General features: G+C 39.4%; 1 protein-coding gene across 1 annotated transcript in view; it reads left to right on the plus strand.

Moving 5' to 3' along the window:
• tnrc6ba (trinucleotide repeat containing adaptor 6Ba) overlaps window positions 1–16,064 on the plus strand; it is a 31,936-nt gene extending 15,872 nt beyond the window's left edge. Inside the window, exons 7-22 of the mRNA XM_028477098.1 lie at window positions 98–288; window positions 3,390–3,464; window positions 3,553–3,753; window positions 3,972–4,070; window positions 4,224–4,349; window positions 5,269–5,439; window positions 6,782–6,892; window positions 6,968–7,166; window positions 9,159–9,326; window positions 9,435–9,581; window positions 9,701–9,844; window positions 10,928–11,020; window positions 11,139–11,345; window positions 11,442–11,509; window positions 13,148–13,287; window positions 13,906–16,064. Of these exons, the coding sequence (XP_028332899.1) occupies window positions 98–288; window positions 3,390–3,464; window positions 3,553–3,753; window positions 3,972–4,070; window positions 4,224–4,349; window positions 5,269–5,439; window positions 6,782–6,892; window positions 6,968–7,166; window positions 9,159–9,326; window positions 9,435–9,581; window positions 9,701–9,844; window positions 10,928–11,020; window positions 11,139–11,345; window positions 11,442–11,509; window positions 13,148–13,287; window positions 13,906–14,455 (2,690 nt within the window). The 3' untranslated portion in view covers window positions 14,456–16,064. The remainder of the gene's footprint in view (window positions 1–97; window positions 289–3,389; window positions 3,465–3,552; window positions 3,754–3,971; window positions 4,071–4,223; window positions 4,350–5,268; window positions 5,440–6,781; window positions 6,893–6,967; window positions 7,167–9,158; window positions 9,327–9,434; window positions 9,582–9,700; window positions 9,845–10,927; window positions 11,021–11,138; window positions 11,346–11,441; window positions 11,510–13,147; window positions 13,288–13,905) is intronic.
• The last annotated feature ends 1,231 nt before the right edge of the window (window positions 16,065–17,295 follow it).

Genomic DNA, 17,295 nt, shown 5'->3' on the forward strand with positions numbered 1-17,295 from the left:
ATGTTTGTCGATTTGTTTTTCCAAAAACAAGTTGTATTGAAGTAATGGTTTCTCATCAACTTGGGGCTTCATCTCTTGACCTTTCACCGACCACCAGATTCCAAGTCTATGCAAGAGGGCTGGGGCGACAAAGATGACTCTGTGGCAGCTTCGCGACACTCTAGCTGGGAGGATGAGGAGGACGGAGGAGGCATGTGGAATAGCACCGGATCCCAAGGCAGTGGGTCCTCATGGGGCCAAGGGAGCAATGGAGGCTGGGGTCACACTGGGAAAAAGTCTGCCACAAAGGTGAGTAAACTCCTATCAGCATTTGCAACCCCTGCAGCAGGTCCTAGTTTCTTTTTTTCTTTTTTTTTTTTTGCTGCTTCTTATATCTTGTCAGTTTTTTCAAGTGTTTGTGGTAACTTGTGGACAGTTAAACCGCTCCACAGTCATTTCATTTGTATACAGGGGTGTTTCCATGCACCTCAATGTGATAGTAAATATTATAAACATGGTTTTCAGCCACTGTGCAACAAACTGAAGCTGTTTAATTTCGTTTTAACGTGGCCACTTTCAAAGGTGCAGCCTGGCAGCAAAGCCAATGCTGTGAATAATTTTGGCATTCCTGACTAATTTGAATTAGAATTTTTATTGATTATTTAAAAGGGACAATGCACATTAATAAACAGACATGCTAAATAGGTTGCTTTCATGTAACATCACATTGCTGCATTGCGAGAGCATGAAATTCAGATGGAGGGCAGGAAGTGAAGTTGTTTGAGTGGCTGCTGTCTGAAATAATCAAAATGCCCACGCTTTGTGTAGTTTAAGGCTGCTCCAATTGTTCTAACCGAGAAAAGGAAAAGAGATTTTATAGAGTACCTAAGATTGTTATTTTCAAAGGTGAGAAACATAAAAAGTTCACAGAACAACTTCATAAAAAGTGAATTTTAAATCTACGTCTGCGGTTGGGAGGAGCAGAGTCTGCTGATGCCCATGTCTGTAGCGACCACTTTGTCAGAGATATGTTAGTGAGCTAACTTTGTTTTTGTGGCTGTGTTTATATAGCATTAGGTTGCTAATTTACTTTTAGTTACCTTCTTTTTTTTAACCCTTGCTGCACACTGTGCACAGTAAACGCTGAACCCCCTAATGCTATTTCAGTAAATGTCATAAAGTACTATTCAGTAGGGATGTAACGATTCACTCAACTCCCGATACGATTCGATTCACGATACTGGGTTCACGATACGATTTTCTCACGATTTATTTTACAAAATGGGAATGTTGACAAATGACTGAAAAATATTCCTTTATTTTTTTGGGGGAAATACTATACTATTTTCCTTTTATTTTTCATTGTCAAAAGAATCCCTTGATAAACTATTCAAAATGATGCAATTTAACTAAAAATAAATCTTGAATGAAATAAATAAAGGAATGATACAAATGAAGAAACCTATTAATTTAAATTCTGGTTCTATAATAAACAATTCAAAACTACATAATAGTTCTTATTCTTTTTAAAAGTGCAACTGAAAATGTATTTTGTGCCTTAACAATTGGACTTTTAAAAAAAAAAACAGTCATTTTACTGTATTTACGTCAGATATTTGTTTAGACCAGCAGAGGGCGCTGGTAACCCAGTGGTCGGTTGGCATGCAGTTATTCCACCAGTGAAGAAGAGACGCTACGCTAGCAGACAGAGTTAATAGGAAAACCTGACTTTTACAGATATTCACGTAATATTACAGATATTCTTTCAGTGCTAAAGAAGTAAAGAATCATTTATGAGCATGTTTAACAGTAAATGGCGACCAGAAAGAAAATAGTAGCAGATTCCGCCCGTCACGTCCGCTTCTGGAAGGATTAATATATACTGGTGGTTAAAAAAAGTACTGCGATTCAATTTTCAGAGCATCGATGTGAACCGTGGTACCTATGAATCGATTTTTAACTGACTTACGATTAATCGTTACATCCCTACTATTCAGTAGTAGTATATATGTATGTGACAAACAATTCTCTTGTATCCTTGACTGTCAGGCTAACGTCGTCGTTCAGATGTTTAGCATGTTTGTTTACATTATAGCCATTACTGCTAGCATCTTAACACATGAAATAATATAAGAACAAACACTCAGCCTGGCGAAAACCAAACAATAATCATTGTGGAGCCGTTTGGTACCGAAGTTGTGGACCCACCCACTCACAAAATAGTTATATGCCTCCATACTTTTATAGGCTTTCATCTGCTGTCTGGTGCAGTAGGATGTCTGAAGGACCAGATAGTTTGTGATATCAACAGCCTTGATGGTCGGCCAATCTTTAGATTTTGTCGAAAACTCACTAATCTTCATGAGATACGGGTCAAGCCCAAGGTATTAATTTATTGTTTGCATCTTTGTCTTGAAACTGGATCTAAATCTTTACAATACAGACTCTCTGCAATGGTTTCCTCCATAGGTGTATTCGCCATTTTTACTTCCTGCACTCCATCTGAAACCTCGCCCCCTTCTTCATCATAATCACATGACTAAAACCCAGCTATGAGCCAGAATTAGCAAAAAGAGGCTAGTTTTCATCTGATGTCCCTGGCCAGATTTTAAAAGGCAACCTAAAATGTAAAAGGTTTTAAAATACACAGGGAATACAACATGACAAAAGAGAACAGGTATGACAAATAACAAAATAATTACTGACAACAAACAAAGCACCAGGCCTGGACTAAAACTCTCAGAATTGCCACACAGTAAATTACAAGTGGAACACAGTTAAAACAAAAAAGTTAATCTATACTTAACACAAGAGAAACTAATTTAATATTTTAAAATTAAAGGCTGTCAGAGTGTGAACATAATTGGTGGTCACAAAGCCATATTTTTAGCTGCCGAGAAAAGGAGGTGTGTGTGTCGAGTTGTCTGATGTGGTCTGGTATTTGATTCCATTCCTGTGAAGCCTTGACTGAAAAAGCAGAGACTAAATCCTGAAGAAAATGCAAGTAAGGATGCAGGTGCTGGCCCATGTTGCACTGCATTAGCTTAGCATTAGCACTAACATAGCATTAGCCTTGTGTTAGCATTAGCCTAGTGTTAGCATTAGCCTAACGTTAACATTAGTCTAGCATTAGCACTAACTTAACATTAGCCTTACTTTAGCATTAGACTAGCAATCACATTAGCCCAGTTTTAGCACTAACTTGGCATTAGAATTTGCCTAACATTGGCATTAACCTAGAATTGTCACTAATGATCAAACAACATGTTCACATGTTATAAATTGTGGTGTGGTGTTAGCAATCATTTTTTTTTATTTTTTTCCTCAGAATACTCCAGAAATGTATTATTTTTCCCATTAGGGTATCGGTGTATAGGTTTTAAAGACATTGTTTCTGCTCTGTGTCTTAGAGTGCACTCAAAGCTGGTGGAGGAGAATCATGGATGAGCCCCATTAACAGGCAGTTCTCTAACATGGGCCTGCTGGTAAGACCTGTGCTGTAGCACCAGGAAGCATTAACACTTCCCTGCTATGGTACCAGTTTATTTGAGCGTAGACTGTTGTTTCCTGCAGAGTGATGATGGAGGTGGGCCAAACATTGACCTGGCTCCGGGTTCTCTCACGGAGAAAAAGATGGAAGCGGAGAAAAGAGGTCTGGGATTAGATTACAATGGAGACCTGAGGAAAGGAGGAAGAGGAGGTGGGGCGATGGGTTATCGTCCTCCTGGTTCCAAAGAGGCAGTATCTGGAGATGCTGGCTCCTTCTATGACAAGGTAACCCCACTATCAAACAACCAAATTAAGTAAATGTCATTTCATTCTTGTGTCTAGATAAAAAAAAACAATTCCCTTTGCTGTTATTCAACTTTTCCTTCCTTCAACCATTTGCCCAATTTTGTATTTGTTTGTGTTTTGTCCTTCTTTCCCATCCTTTCATTATTCATTACTACACAAAACTGTCCCTCTGACTGCCATTGCCTTCGACCAATCAGGATGGGTGCCTTGGGGAAGAGGGTCCGTGCTCCTTGTACTCACCATCCAGTGTCTACAAGTCCCATTCCCTCTTCAACCACTCTGTCCCCTTTAGACAAGTAAGGTTATCCCTCCTCTTGTTTCTGTCCTTCCGTCTTTACATTTAGCTTCTCCTTTGGTCTTTTTTCACTGTCTTACCTGCCAACAATTTTATCTCATGTTTCGTTTATCCAAACTCAAATAACTTTTTTTATGCTGTTCTTTTATTACAGGGTGGTCATAATATCTTTGGCAGTAGCAGTGGGATGGCCCAGTCCAGGCCACCGCCCAGTGTCCCCACATTAAACCAGTCCCCAGGGATACGAGCACAAGTGCCTCATCAATTCCTGTCACCTCAGGTAATGAAAGCTCTGTATTTAATCTGCACTGATGTGATTCTCACCTCAAGTAGACACGGAGAAACGTTTGCTTTGATGATGAGTGTTGGTTGTTGGAAAACGTTGTCAAAGTTACTAGAACAACTTAAATTAATTAATTCGTTTTTGATCATGTTTTGTTATACTTTGTCAAAGTTTAACACAGAGTAGCCAGGATTAGAGACAAGTTGCGCCACCTCAAATATTTGAGAAATCCCACGAGAACATCCATCCTATGGCATCTCCTTGCTGCACGCATTCCGGGTCATTTACCGTGATTTTCAGCAGTTCCCATGATCGTATTTTGAGCGACCACGTAGCCAGCCTGAATGCACTTCAAATGCATCTTTTTATATCCATGGAAATGCCACATCTGTCCAACTGATCCTGAAAAAACATTGATGTGTCCCACAGATCTGAATGGGCTTTTCTTCTAAACAACCGCAAAAGTAAATTTTTAAGCTCAGAATGAAAATAGTCAGAAAAACAAGGGAGAAAATTAGCACGAAAAACAGAAAAAAATCCGTCCGAGCAGAATTTTTTTTCATGAAAAACAGGTAAAAAATGGCCCAAAAAACAGAAGGAAAAAAATGGTCAAAAAACTTGAAAAAAATACCCCGAAAAACCAAGTGAATAGAATGATTTTAATTTAAAAATATATATATTTTTAATCAGGATTTTTTATTTTTTTATCAATTACTAGACATTTCAGGTCACCACCATTTGAATTCCAGGTGATCCCACATGGGGTCACGACCCCACGGTTGAAAAACTCTGCTCTAGTTCATCCCAGTGCCATGGAGCAGCGTGGAGCTTTAGTCCTAATGCAGTTGCCTGTGGTTACAGTACTGGAGCCTTTCTGTGGGAACAGGTGTGACGCCTGTCGTTATCTGGTCTCCAGGTGCCAGGCTCCGTGCTGAAGCAGATGCCCCCTCCCAGCGGGAGCGTGGGTGGTGTCGGGGGTGTGGGCGGAGTGGCAGGAGTTGGGGGTGGCGTGTTCCCTCCACAGCTGTCCCCACAGCATATTGCCATGCTCAGCAGCATCTACCCACCACACATCCAGTTTCAGCTGGTAAGAAAAACAAATTACTGGATTTATTTTAGAGCTTATATGTTATTAATATAAGTGTGTGAACATATTTCAATATGAAACATAATACATATAACTTTAAGTGCTCTTTTAGTGGATAAACAGTACATGTGTGCACTTTAGTGTATAGCATATACACAAACTTGTGCAGACACACACAGCTCCAATTACACTACAGCTCAAGTTTGTTTGCACAAGCGCTTTTACTCACACACTCATTCACCTACACACACTTCCTTGCACCCGTGTCCACACAAGCACGTAGATTAGAAGGGGGGCAAAGTCCTATCAATGCATCACCATTCAACAGTGTTTCAGTTTTGTGTTGAATTCAAGTGAAGGCCTGAATTAAGCTTGAAGCTTAAGCCAATGGAAAGTAACTTTGATCTTGTTCACATTAAGATATTAATCACAATTAGAATTTATTATGGTTGCCTCGTGCTGCAAATGACTTCAGTTTAGTTTTTATTAAATGTTCGGCAGAATATTAATTTTTAAGTTTGAAAACAAGTGCAAATTTTAACCATGTCAGTCTATTTTGTGTGTGTGCGTGCGCGTTACAGGGCTGGGGTCAGTTGTAATTGTAATAGTGTAATTGAAAATTAATTACAATTACAACCTAATTTTAAATGTATTTGGAAAAAATCTGTTGCTGTTGTAATCATAGTTAATTGACTCTGTATTTGTAATTGTCATGGAAATTCTATAAAAACTGGCACAAAAACAAGGCATGAAAATGAAATTTGAATGTATTGATATTTTTTTTTTTAGATAAGGCTATAGTAAGGCATAAAAATGAGGTAAAACAAAATGAATTATTTTTTCTCATATAATTCATAAAAATTGAAAAATTTGGGAATTTTTGCTTTTTGTGATACGGCCTATATTAAGGCATAAATATTGTAAAATTCAGAAAAGTGTTTCTGAGATTAGGCTATCATTTAGTTTTAGGCATACTTAAACTGGGGTGAAAATCCAGTAAAGCATGAAAAAAGTGAAAAAACTAGGCAAAAAAATTTGAAAAAAAGCTAACATAAGGCATTAAAATAATATTTGGGGTTATTTATTTCAAGCTCAGCAATTGTAGTTGATTAGATTTTAACCTAAGTAATTGAGAACATAATTGTAATTGAAATTCAGTGGAAAAATAATAATTTTAATTGTAATTGGAAACAATGCCGGTCATCGTAATCATAAATGAGTTGTAATTAAACATGAATAATTGAAGACGTAATTGAAAAATGTAATTGACCCCAACCCTGATGTGTTATCAGTTATCAGTCCTGTTGTTTTGTTTTCATTTTCCCACCTTGTGTTGGTTTAGGCCTGTCAGCTCCTCCTCCAACAGCAGCCGCAGCAACAACAGCCGCAGCAGCTGCTACAAAACCAGAGGAAGTTCACTCCCAATGTGCGGCAACAGGCTGATCCTCAACAGGTAAACGCAAAAAAAACAAACATTATTTTATGCATCTTTACGTTCGTGCTGTTGCCTCATATTCTGTCCGCTCAGCTTGCCAGAATCATGGCGGTACTCCAGCAGCAGAGGCAGCAGCAGCAGCAGGTCGGGGGTTTAAGTGGCAGCTCCAAACTGTCCCCCTCCCACCACGGGGGACTTGGTCCTAAACTGCCCATGGCTGATCCTCTGCCTCACCCAGGCCTGTCAGCGTCAGTGGCTGATCTACACCAGAAGAATCTAGGACCGTACTCTGGTAACTTCACCTCATTGCTTTTCAATAAATGTTAGGGATGTAAGGGTACATCCTAAATCAGCTCAAAATCAATGCAAACAAGAGGGGATTTAAATCGATACAGCACAAATGCTTAGTTAATTATTTTATTAAATTATTCTTAGAGACAGACTCAAAATGTTGGGGAAAGCGTGGGAGTCGGGATACTAATCACCACCACATTTTTTGGGAATGCCGAGCAGAGTGGGAGAACATACAGTAGTTAATTACATTTATATCATTAAAAAAATATCACATTGGACGTAAGATATTTTGGATATAAATTGGTTAAGGATCTTTCGCTGAATTATCTATGTTTGTATATTAGACGCGTAGACACTCCTCAGTTACAGTTGTAAATGGTTATTAAAGTAAAAGACAAAAATGGAAAAAAAACAAGGGAAAGGTGTATACTGGGAGAAAAGTGTTTTAAGTAAGTCATGTCAGAGATATCTTATTTTACTCTGGTTCTTTTCTAATGTGTGTAAATATGACTTTTAATGTGTAAAATGTCCTTGAGCCTTTCATAAATAATAAATTATAACTTTTTTTTAAATCGATAAAGCACAATATATAGTTTATTACTCTCCTCTAAACAATAGGGGGAGCTGTGACTGTTTTAGTGCAGCTTGTTTTGACGTTTAGACGCACACTCAGCTGAACCAAGATCAGCAGCAGGAGAAAAGCTTTAATCAGGCCAAAAAAAGAAGACCCGGCCTGAACCCGTCTGACCCAAATGAAGCCGATGTCTCTTTAAGCCCAAACCCGTTAAACCCGACGCTATTCACGTTCGTTTGTTGTCGAAGTGAGTCAGCATTAATTTGTGCCGCTTTCTAGCGCTAATCGAAACACACCAATTGATTTACAGCACAAAGTTGAAATTGTCTTTATGTTCTGACAGAAATTAAGATCTTATGTGCTCTGAAAAAGGAAGAAAGAAAATCTGTCATCTGTAACAGCTGTTGACCTGTAAAAACTTCGACCAATGAAAAAAGATGGTTCGTTTTAAAAAAAACAGAGTTTTTAGACTAAAAACAGAGTTTTTAGTCATTTTTCAAACATATATAATAATAGTTTAGTCTTAACTTACTGCTGAATGAGACACGAGACAACGACGTAGTTTCTACTCAATACAAGCGATGAGCTGAGGTCTGCTTCTGGAGCAGTGGTGCTCGTCCATGTGAGTGAGATGGAGCACAGAGGGGAGGGAGGGTAAAGGTGGAGCCGTTGGGGAAGCTACATTCATAATTATATATAATTGAAAATCACCTACCCTGCCTTTAACGATCAATATTAAGCCCGAACCCGACCCGGCTCAAATCCTGATGGGCCGGGTCGGATTTGGGCAAAGAATTCAAGCACTTATTAGTTTGTAGTCAGAGCAGGTGTGGCAGCATTTTGAAGTTTACTGAAGTCGGAAAATGAATAAAGGTGAGAAGATAACAGGACAAAGACTGTATGCAAGTATTGCAAGGAAATACAGAAATACACACATGCACTAAAACATGACTCGTTATGTAAAATATGCATATTCCAAGCCTGGAACTTAACCTGCACTTCAAAAAAAAGAAAGTTGCCTCTATTTTTTCCACTGTATTTATTATTTGAAAACTTTGACAAAATTTGCATGGTGATAAATGAAGAAATATGCAGTTATGTTAAGAAGGTTATTAGAAAAAAATATATTGGTTAAAAAAATCTTAACAATTTAAATAAAACAATAAGAATCTGTATTTTGACTAATCAGTTTTTTTCTCCAAAATAGGATCTCTATGTATTCAAATTGAAAGGAGTTAAGTGCATCATTACGTCCCAGTCTTGGTTATAATCGTTGTTTGAGTGTATCCTCACACCCCTAATGAATGTAGAGCATTTTCAGATGCACAAATGGTCTCAACATGACATGTTTAGAAGACGTGATGCTACAGCTAGTTTACTTTTTCTCATTTTGTCTCAATTCATTTGTGCGTTCAGGGTTTGCTTCTGGGGTCAACCTGTCGGGCCTGGAGCTAGGTGGCTCTGTGGTTGGGGGGCCGGGGGTCATTAAGGACCTCGGGGCTCAGCAGTCACGTTTCAAATGGATGATGGAGGGACAATGTTCACCAGATACGTCTACCCCTGAGAGCACTTTTCACAAAAATGGTATGTTTATATTTAGGACTGCTGCCTTAGACGATACATAGAATCTGAATTCTGGAAAGTCACTAAGCAATTTGTCATTTAATAACTACACATACATTGTTATCACAGGTCCCATTACACCCATCAAAATGCCAGGGGCGTCGCCCTACTCCCAGTATGACATGATGGTCGGAGACGGCCTGAGTGACAACTGGCATCGAACCCCCGGCAACAAGATGGGCGCCAAACCAAGCAACACACCAAGCTGGCCTCCAGGTGTGTATTATTTCTGGATGTCACAAAACCATTGAAATGACCAAAGTTTTTTATTGTGGGATGTGACTTTCATGTACTGGTGCTGCCATTATAAAACCACATGGGTGTTTTCACTACAGAGTTCCAGCCTGGTGTCCCATGGAAAGGAATTGACCGTGTCGACCCTGAGATTGACCCCTACATGACCCCAGGGAGTATGATGGGAAACGCAGTGTCACCCGGTCTGAGTGATTCAGAGCACCAGTTGTTGCAAGACAACGCTGGTAAGGAATTCTAGGCCTCGGCATTGCTTTCTATGCAATTTAGCTTTTTGTACCATTTTTAATAAAATGACCTATAGCATGCAGTCGTAATTGTGAGAGAAAATGTAATATTAGTCCTAATTTAGTAGGAGTGTGCATTGCCATGAATTTGATGATATGATTTGTATGCCACGATATGATGTATCTCGATACTAAACAATACGATAAGCAATACAATGTCAATTATTAGGGATGTCCCGATACAACTTTTTAACTTCTGATCCGATACCAATATTGCAGCCTTGAGTACTGGCCGATGCCGATATCGATCCGATACAATATCAGCACAAATCATACATACTTTTATAAATTATTTTGTAGTGTGAAATGTTAGAAAAGGCTTGATCAAGTGATGTTACTCAAACAGAGAATAATAGTCAGCAACAGTAGGTATGAGGAAAACAGACCCATTTATTATTAACCAATTACTTACATACATTTTAACCTTCAACATAATATCTACAGTATTCTACAATTGAATAAATATAATATAATATATATCGGAGATTTTAGTTGTGGTCCGATAAAATCCGATATTAGTTTTCTGGCTGATATCGAACCAATAGCAGATATCAATATCGACACCCCTATCAATTACCCATTTCGTACTTGTAAAGGTGAAATTTGTCATAATTGATAGAGGTGTTCCGATTCAATATTATAAAATATAATTTGGTCATCAGAATTGTTTTTAGTTCAGGTCACGTATCAGTTGATTAAGGTTGCAATTTCAGCTAGATCTGTTAAATGATTTGCCAACCAACAATACCTTCTGTTTACTTTTAAATGTGTATATTTTCTACCCATTAACAGAGAACATTTAGCATGATCACTGCTGATTGGCTCATATAAAATCCCACCTAAAAATAATCAACATATTATAAGGAATGAGATTTGATTAATTAATCTTTAAGATGATTTTTGTTCTGATTTTATTGTTTGCTTGGAATTAAATCAATTTTGTGTCAGTCATCCTGCCTTGGTTTGTATTTGTCTGGTGAAAACATGTTGTTAATGGGATGTCTGTAATGCTTTTGTTGGCAGAGTCCACCCCTCCCCTCAACACCTTGCTGCCTTCACCCGGTGCCTGGCCCTACAGTGCCTCAGACAGTCCCCTCAACAATGCACACAACTCAGGTATCTGCACAAACATGCACTCCAACACACCGCACTGCTGTGTGACGTAGGCTTATTCCAATTCTACACACACACACACACAAACCTGGCGTCTGTTGTCCTGTGGATTGTTCTGCAGCAAAGTACTTAGAATACCAGAAGACCAGCTGGCCTCCTGAGCCCATTGGACACAAGTCTTGGAAAGCCAATCGTGGCAACAACCAGACCCAGATGTCCCGCCCACCGCCAGGCTTACCCGGTCAAAAGCAGCCTTCGCCTTCCTCTTGGTCGGGGGCACCCCCGCGGTTAGCTGGTCGAGGCTGGGGCAGCGGCTCCAGCACTTCTGGTAACGTCTCTACTAACACTGAACACTGATTTGTTGAGTGGATTCTCTCCATTGAGTTGGTCTCACTTTGGTTCCTCCTTTGTTTTCACTCTGCAGCCTCAGCCTGGAGTGATGGTACCCCCCGAGAAAGCTGCTGGTTGGTGCTCAGCAATCTCACTCCACAGGTACGCACAACCTAAGTCCATGTGAGAAAAGGATTGAGACTGCTACTAAAATTGATGATTAGGCAGCCCCAATATGTGGATAACTGCTGCAGTCAGTCTTACACTGGATTTCCACTGGATGCCTAATTACTTTGCAACGTCTTCGCTGCATAACTGCTGCGTGATTTGCAGTCCGTCAATCTCCACCGCCTCCGTCTGTGATATATATATGTTGCAGATTCGGGAGATTCATGCGTAATTGCGCGATATAGCGACTTGTAGTCAGTACAAAGAGAACCACAAAGCAGTTAATTGTGGTCGAGAGAAGCAAAAGGAAATCGACTCAGTCCTGCCACGGATATCTTTTACTTTTGTGAAGATTATGGTGATTGTACCATGGATAAGTGCAATATTTAAATGTGAAATACGACCCACTGCCACCCTGTCCAGAATGTAGCCCCGCCTAGCACCTAAAGAAAGCTGGATATAGTCACCAACAGACCCCCACCACCCTGAAAAGGTGCAAGCTGATTGGAAAATGAACGGAAATACGATCAGCTTTGAACACAGAGTATTTTATTTTGAAAATTAACCACGCAAGCTCATCTTTGCTGAATTTATGCATCATTGTGCTGGTGTCCAGTAAAAATAGGTCTGCGTATATGTTGTGGAGGGATCCGGACTGACTGTCATTACGCAGCTGTGGCGGACTGCATACAGATGTGGTGAAAACAGACACAACAGCCACGGTTACATGGTTTTTTTAAATTCGGAATTATCTGCTTCGTGTTTACCTAGAATTAGTCATTCCAAATTGAGGTTTACTGGAAAACCGGTTTATTCAATTCCACTTTAGGTCTGGGGGTTGGCAAGGGTTCTGATTGGACACGGGCTAACGTGACGTATTCACGTCTAACGGGAAAAAACGCACAACAAACCATTTCTTTTTGCTCCAACATAGACGACCACATGAGAAGTTTTCACTTTTATTTTGATTGTAGTTTTGAAGCAGCAGCTCGACAATAACATATAGTTTCACTTTGCTCCGTGGAGCAGAAGAGAGATGGAGCAGGGGAGATAGAAGTCCGTACTATGGTCATTCAGAGCCAGCGGTTAATGCAACAGCTGCTCTACCTCCATATACAGGATGTTGAGTGAAAAATGTAGTTTATAATGATCTATGCATCATTAGTGAAGCATCATGGGTCTGTTGGTTCATGTCCCGATGAAGCCTGTTTTATTTACTGATGTCAGTGTGTGCGTAATAAGTCAGTTTATGCTTTTGTCCATCCTCCACTCTTTTCATTATATCCATGTCTTTTAAGGCTCTTATTTAATAAATAGTCTCGGCTGGATTCCAGGCGGCCATCCTGGATTATGTCCTCACCAGCCCTTCATCGCGTCAAGTTGCACAAGCGCAGAATGACTGGAATTAACTTAAAGCGGAATTAAGTGTTTACAAGTAAGAGTAATTATTTAATACGGAATTAAAATTGGAATAAACCAGCCACTTATTCGGATTTAAGTTTAATTCGGAATTCAATTTGCTTTAGGAATTAAGTGTTTTCAAGGTCAGTTTAAAGATAATTTATCTTTTATTCTGAATTCAATGTCTGAATGTCAGCGATAAATCTTTCCCTTTGCTGCGTAATCTTCCAGATCGACGGCTCCACTCTGAGAACCATCTGCATGCAGCACGGTCCCTTGCTGACCTTTCACCTCGGCCTGACCCAGGGCACCGCTCTGATTCGCTACAGCTCCAAACAGGAGGCGGCCAAGGCCCAGAGTGCGCTGCACATGTAAGACCTACACTGTTGTTTGCTGACATCTCATTGGTCTATCTTGTGTCACCATAGTAACGCTGCATGCAAACACAAAATTTCCCAGCAAATATCTTAAAGATATTTTTTTTGCTACCAACTATTTTATGGTTGCCCATGTCTGTTTTATTTTAAAGATGATTTACAGGTCATCAGCAGAAACGGCTGCTGTTTGGTTTCAGGTGTAAAGTTTCAAAGGTCTATTACAAGCAGGGTTCTGGTCAATTACATTTTTCATTTGCAATTACATCCTCAATTGTATTCAATAACAACAAAAAGGCTCAGATGTCCACACCAAAAAATATTTTTAAAAAAACCTATATTTTCATTGATTAGAAAGCCTAACAAGCTGATTCAGGACCATTTATCATTTTTATTTCAGGCTCAGTAATTGTGATCACTGTGAATTGCTGGTCACTGTAATCGTAATTGAACATGGGTAATTGTAATTGAGCCCAACCCTGTCCCACATTAGTTTTTACAATGTGTTTACAACATGGTGTGTTCAATGATTCCCAGTTTAGAGGGACACCAAAGTGCTTTACTGTAACCTGTGGAATGATGGTGATTAATTAACAGGCGTTCTGTTTAATCCAGGTGCGTTCTGGGTAACACCACCATCCTGGCAGAGTTTGTGAGTGAGGAGGAGGTGTCTCGCTACATTGCACATTCCCAAGCTGGAGGAGCAGCGAGTGGAGGAACCACGGCCGTCTCCTCAGTGGGCTCCAGTCCCACAGTAGGCAGCTCGGACAAAGGAGGCTCCTCGGGAGGCTCTGGAGGCTCAGGCACAGTGGGAGGAGCAGTGGAAGGCGGCTCTGCCGTGGGAGGAGCAGGAAACACAGGAGTCGTGTCCACTAGCTCTGGATGGCAGAGTCTGGACAGCACAGGCAGCTCATTGGACCAGTCCAGCACCCAGGCACCCGGACTGGGCGTCTTCACCCAGTGGAGCAGCAACGGAACCGGAACCATGGTGGGAGCTGGAGGCGTCGACGCTGGACGGCAGGGTCTGTGGGGGGGAATGGGGGGGGCTGCGTATCCCAGCAGCAGCCTGTGGGGCTCGCCTTCACTGGAGGATCGTCACCAGATGGGAAGCCCCGCCTCTCTGCTGCCTGGGGACCTTCTGGGTGGGGGGTCTGACTCCATGTGAACCCCCCGGAGCTAACGCTACATTCATTCATTTACAAGGAGATGTGAAACAAAGCTGCGCAGGTTGTCAACTTCAGAAAAACTCTGCAATTACACAACATGAGTCTTACATCACCCCCCCCCCACCCGCTCAACTTTAAATGAAGACGCCAGGAAAACTTGAACCACAAAGGGTGACATGATTCAACTGAATAGGACTAAAGTGAAACGCTCCTCCCTCACCATGCACTGTAGAACACATCCACACATTTATCTTTTGCTGTTTTTAGTGCTACACTTCTACCCTTTGTTTTACCATGAAATGGTAAAATCATTAAAAAAAAACAACAACAAAAGAAATCAGACTTGCAGACTGAGCCCTCAAAGATCAGGCTTGCATACCTCCGAGTTTAATATTGTACGTTTTTGTTCTTTCTGAAAAGCTTAAGCATAAAAAGGATCCAAAGGTAAGAGGGTTTGGGGCAGTGCTTCACTACTGAGACAAAGCAAACAATCAAGGAAGGAAGGAAGTAGCATCTCATCATCTACCTTGGTGGAAACGCACTGTGGGAGGAAAAAAAGAAAAAATAGAAAACAAGCAAAAATCCAAACAAAAGCAACATCAGCGAAACTTGCACTAAACACGCCTCTGGATTGATTGTTCACGCTTTTCTCCCGACGCGACCACAGAGCCATCAGGAGGACGATGACACGCTCAGTCATCAGCATCTGTTACGCACTGCTCCCTCACACTGACAACGTATCGATGTCCCAGTGTAAAGTTTTATCGTTGTTTTATCCTCAGTTTTCTGTTTTAAAAGAAAAATGTAATGTAATCTACAATTCAAGAGATTTCTTTTTCTCTCTCTTTTTTTTCTTCTCTCCACCCTTCACTGACCTCACTAATGTATTGGTTCTTACTCAAGAGATCAGTTTGGTTCTATGTCGTCATGATGTATTAATGACTATGATCATATATTTACTGGTTGTACAAGGTGCCCTCATGCCTGCCTCTCTGTGCGTGTGCGAGGCTTCTATGTTGAATGTTTTGTTTATTTTTGTCCACAAGAGATTCACAGTCTGTGTATGAGCGTGTGTTTGTGTATGAGTGTGTGAACTTTGTGAACACGTATCCACTCCATTCAGGGAAGTGAGGAGGAGTTCATCCGACAGCTTTTTTGGGGGGTGGGGGAGTGTGTCAACACACATTTGTAACGCTTATCGTCCGAGCTAAATAATTCAAAAACATCGGCACTATTGCATACGTCTTTAAAATTGTGTTTTCTTTGTATTTTTTGTTTTCCTGTCGAATGCAATAAGACAATTTTTTTTTTTTTTTTGTTGTTGTAAGTTGAAGCTAACCAACTGAAGGCGTCTCTGTAAAAGACGCTACATTGAGTACCACACCAAGCTGAGCTGGAACAGTGTTTTACAGACACGTTAAAGACATTACCATTGTTTTACTGTGCTCCTATGTTTTTGTTATGTACCAATTTAAATTAAGTCAGTCTTTATTATCACTCCTGTTCAGGACATTTTCTTTTGTTTCAGGTGTTACAAAACAAAACAAAAAAAAGAAATTAATTTAAAGCAGAAAAGAACAAGATAATAAAGGTTGAATTGAAGTCTGATGGTTTTTGTTTCTTTTGTATTTAATTTCAAATAAAATACATTGCATTAGCCCCAACTCCCTATTAGGTTAATGCTCTAAATCCAACGTTACCTGTTTGTATTTAAAAATAAAAAACATTTTAGTAGGTGAATGCTCACTTTTTATAGCTGCTGAGTTCAATATTCATCCAATCACACTTTGCTTTTGCTTTTTTGCCGTTTTGACAACTTAATTTCATTTTTCCTGTGATGTCCGCAGATCACCGTGCATATTATTTTAATAATTTATGAAGATAAAATAAACAATATAGGAACCCCCTTTATCAATTAATATTATTAATTATTAAATACCAGCATCATGTGCTACTATTCAACATTACAGCAACTTGTTATATCCTTCCTGAGTTAATATTTTGCTTGTTTGAAAAAACGTTAAAGGAAAAGAAGCAAAAATTATGCATTTTGTGCAATTTTTTTTCCAACACTTTAAAAATTATTTATACAAATCTGAGGCAAAATTTTTAGTTTTTCCATATTTTCAGAGATGTAAATGTACTCAGTGCTTTAAATGTATCCATACATTACTTCTCTTTGTCTTTAAAACAACCCATTGTTTTCCAAAGTCTTTTATGCCACTATTAAAACAACACAATGGGGAAAGATTACAAAGAACCACAGTTGCTGAAATAGTAATGAATGAATGACGGAACAAATTGCAGACTCTGCTCTAATGGTTCTAATAAATGGGTCTTTTCTAACATTCCATTTTACAAAATAAGTCGTAAAAGTATGTATATGATTTGCACTGATACTGTATTGGATTGATATAAGCCAGCATTTTTATTTTATAACTTGGGGTCGTGACCTCGTGTGGGGCCGCCTGGATTTAAAATTGGGTTGCCTCAAATGGCATAATTATTATTAATAATAATATTAATAAAAAAGTAACTGATTAAAATTATATATATTTTTTAATTCCACCACACAATCTATTGAGTGGACATGTAAAGAGTATTGATACATTCTACTCAAGTAGAAATACTGTTACTTGATTGAAATTGTACTCAAGAGCTCGATTGGAACTTAATTTATTTTCCACAAAGGCTTTTTTTTTAAAACAAAAGGTTTGTCAAAAGGTACATTTTTTTTTCTTTAAAAAAAAAAAAAATTCAATTCAAAATACAAAAATGATCAAGCGCTTTGTATAGATACATTTATGAACTCTAAAACATGTGAAATGTGCATTTCGTT

Source organism: Gouania willdenowi, chromosome 19 (genome assembly GCF_900634775.1).
Source record: "Gouania willdenowi chromosome 19, fGouWil2.1, whole genome shotgun sequence".
Lineage (NCBI taxonomy): Eukaryota > Metazoa > Chordata > Actinopteri > Blenniiformes > Gobiesocidae > Gouania > Gouania willdenowi.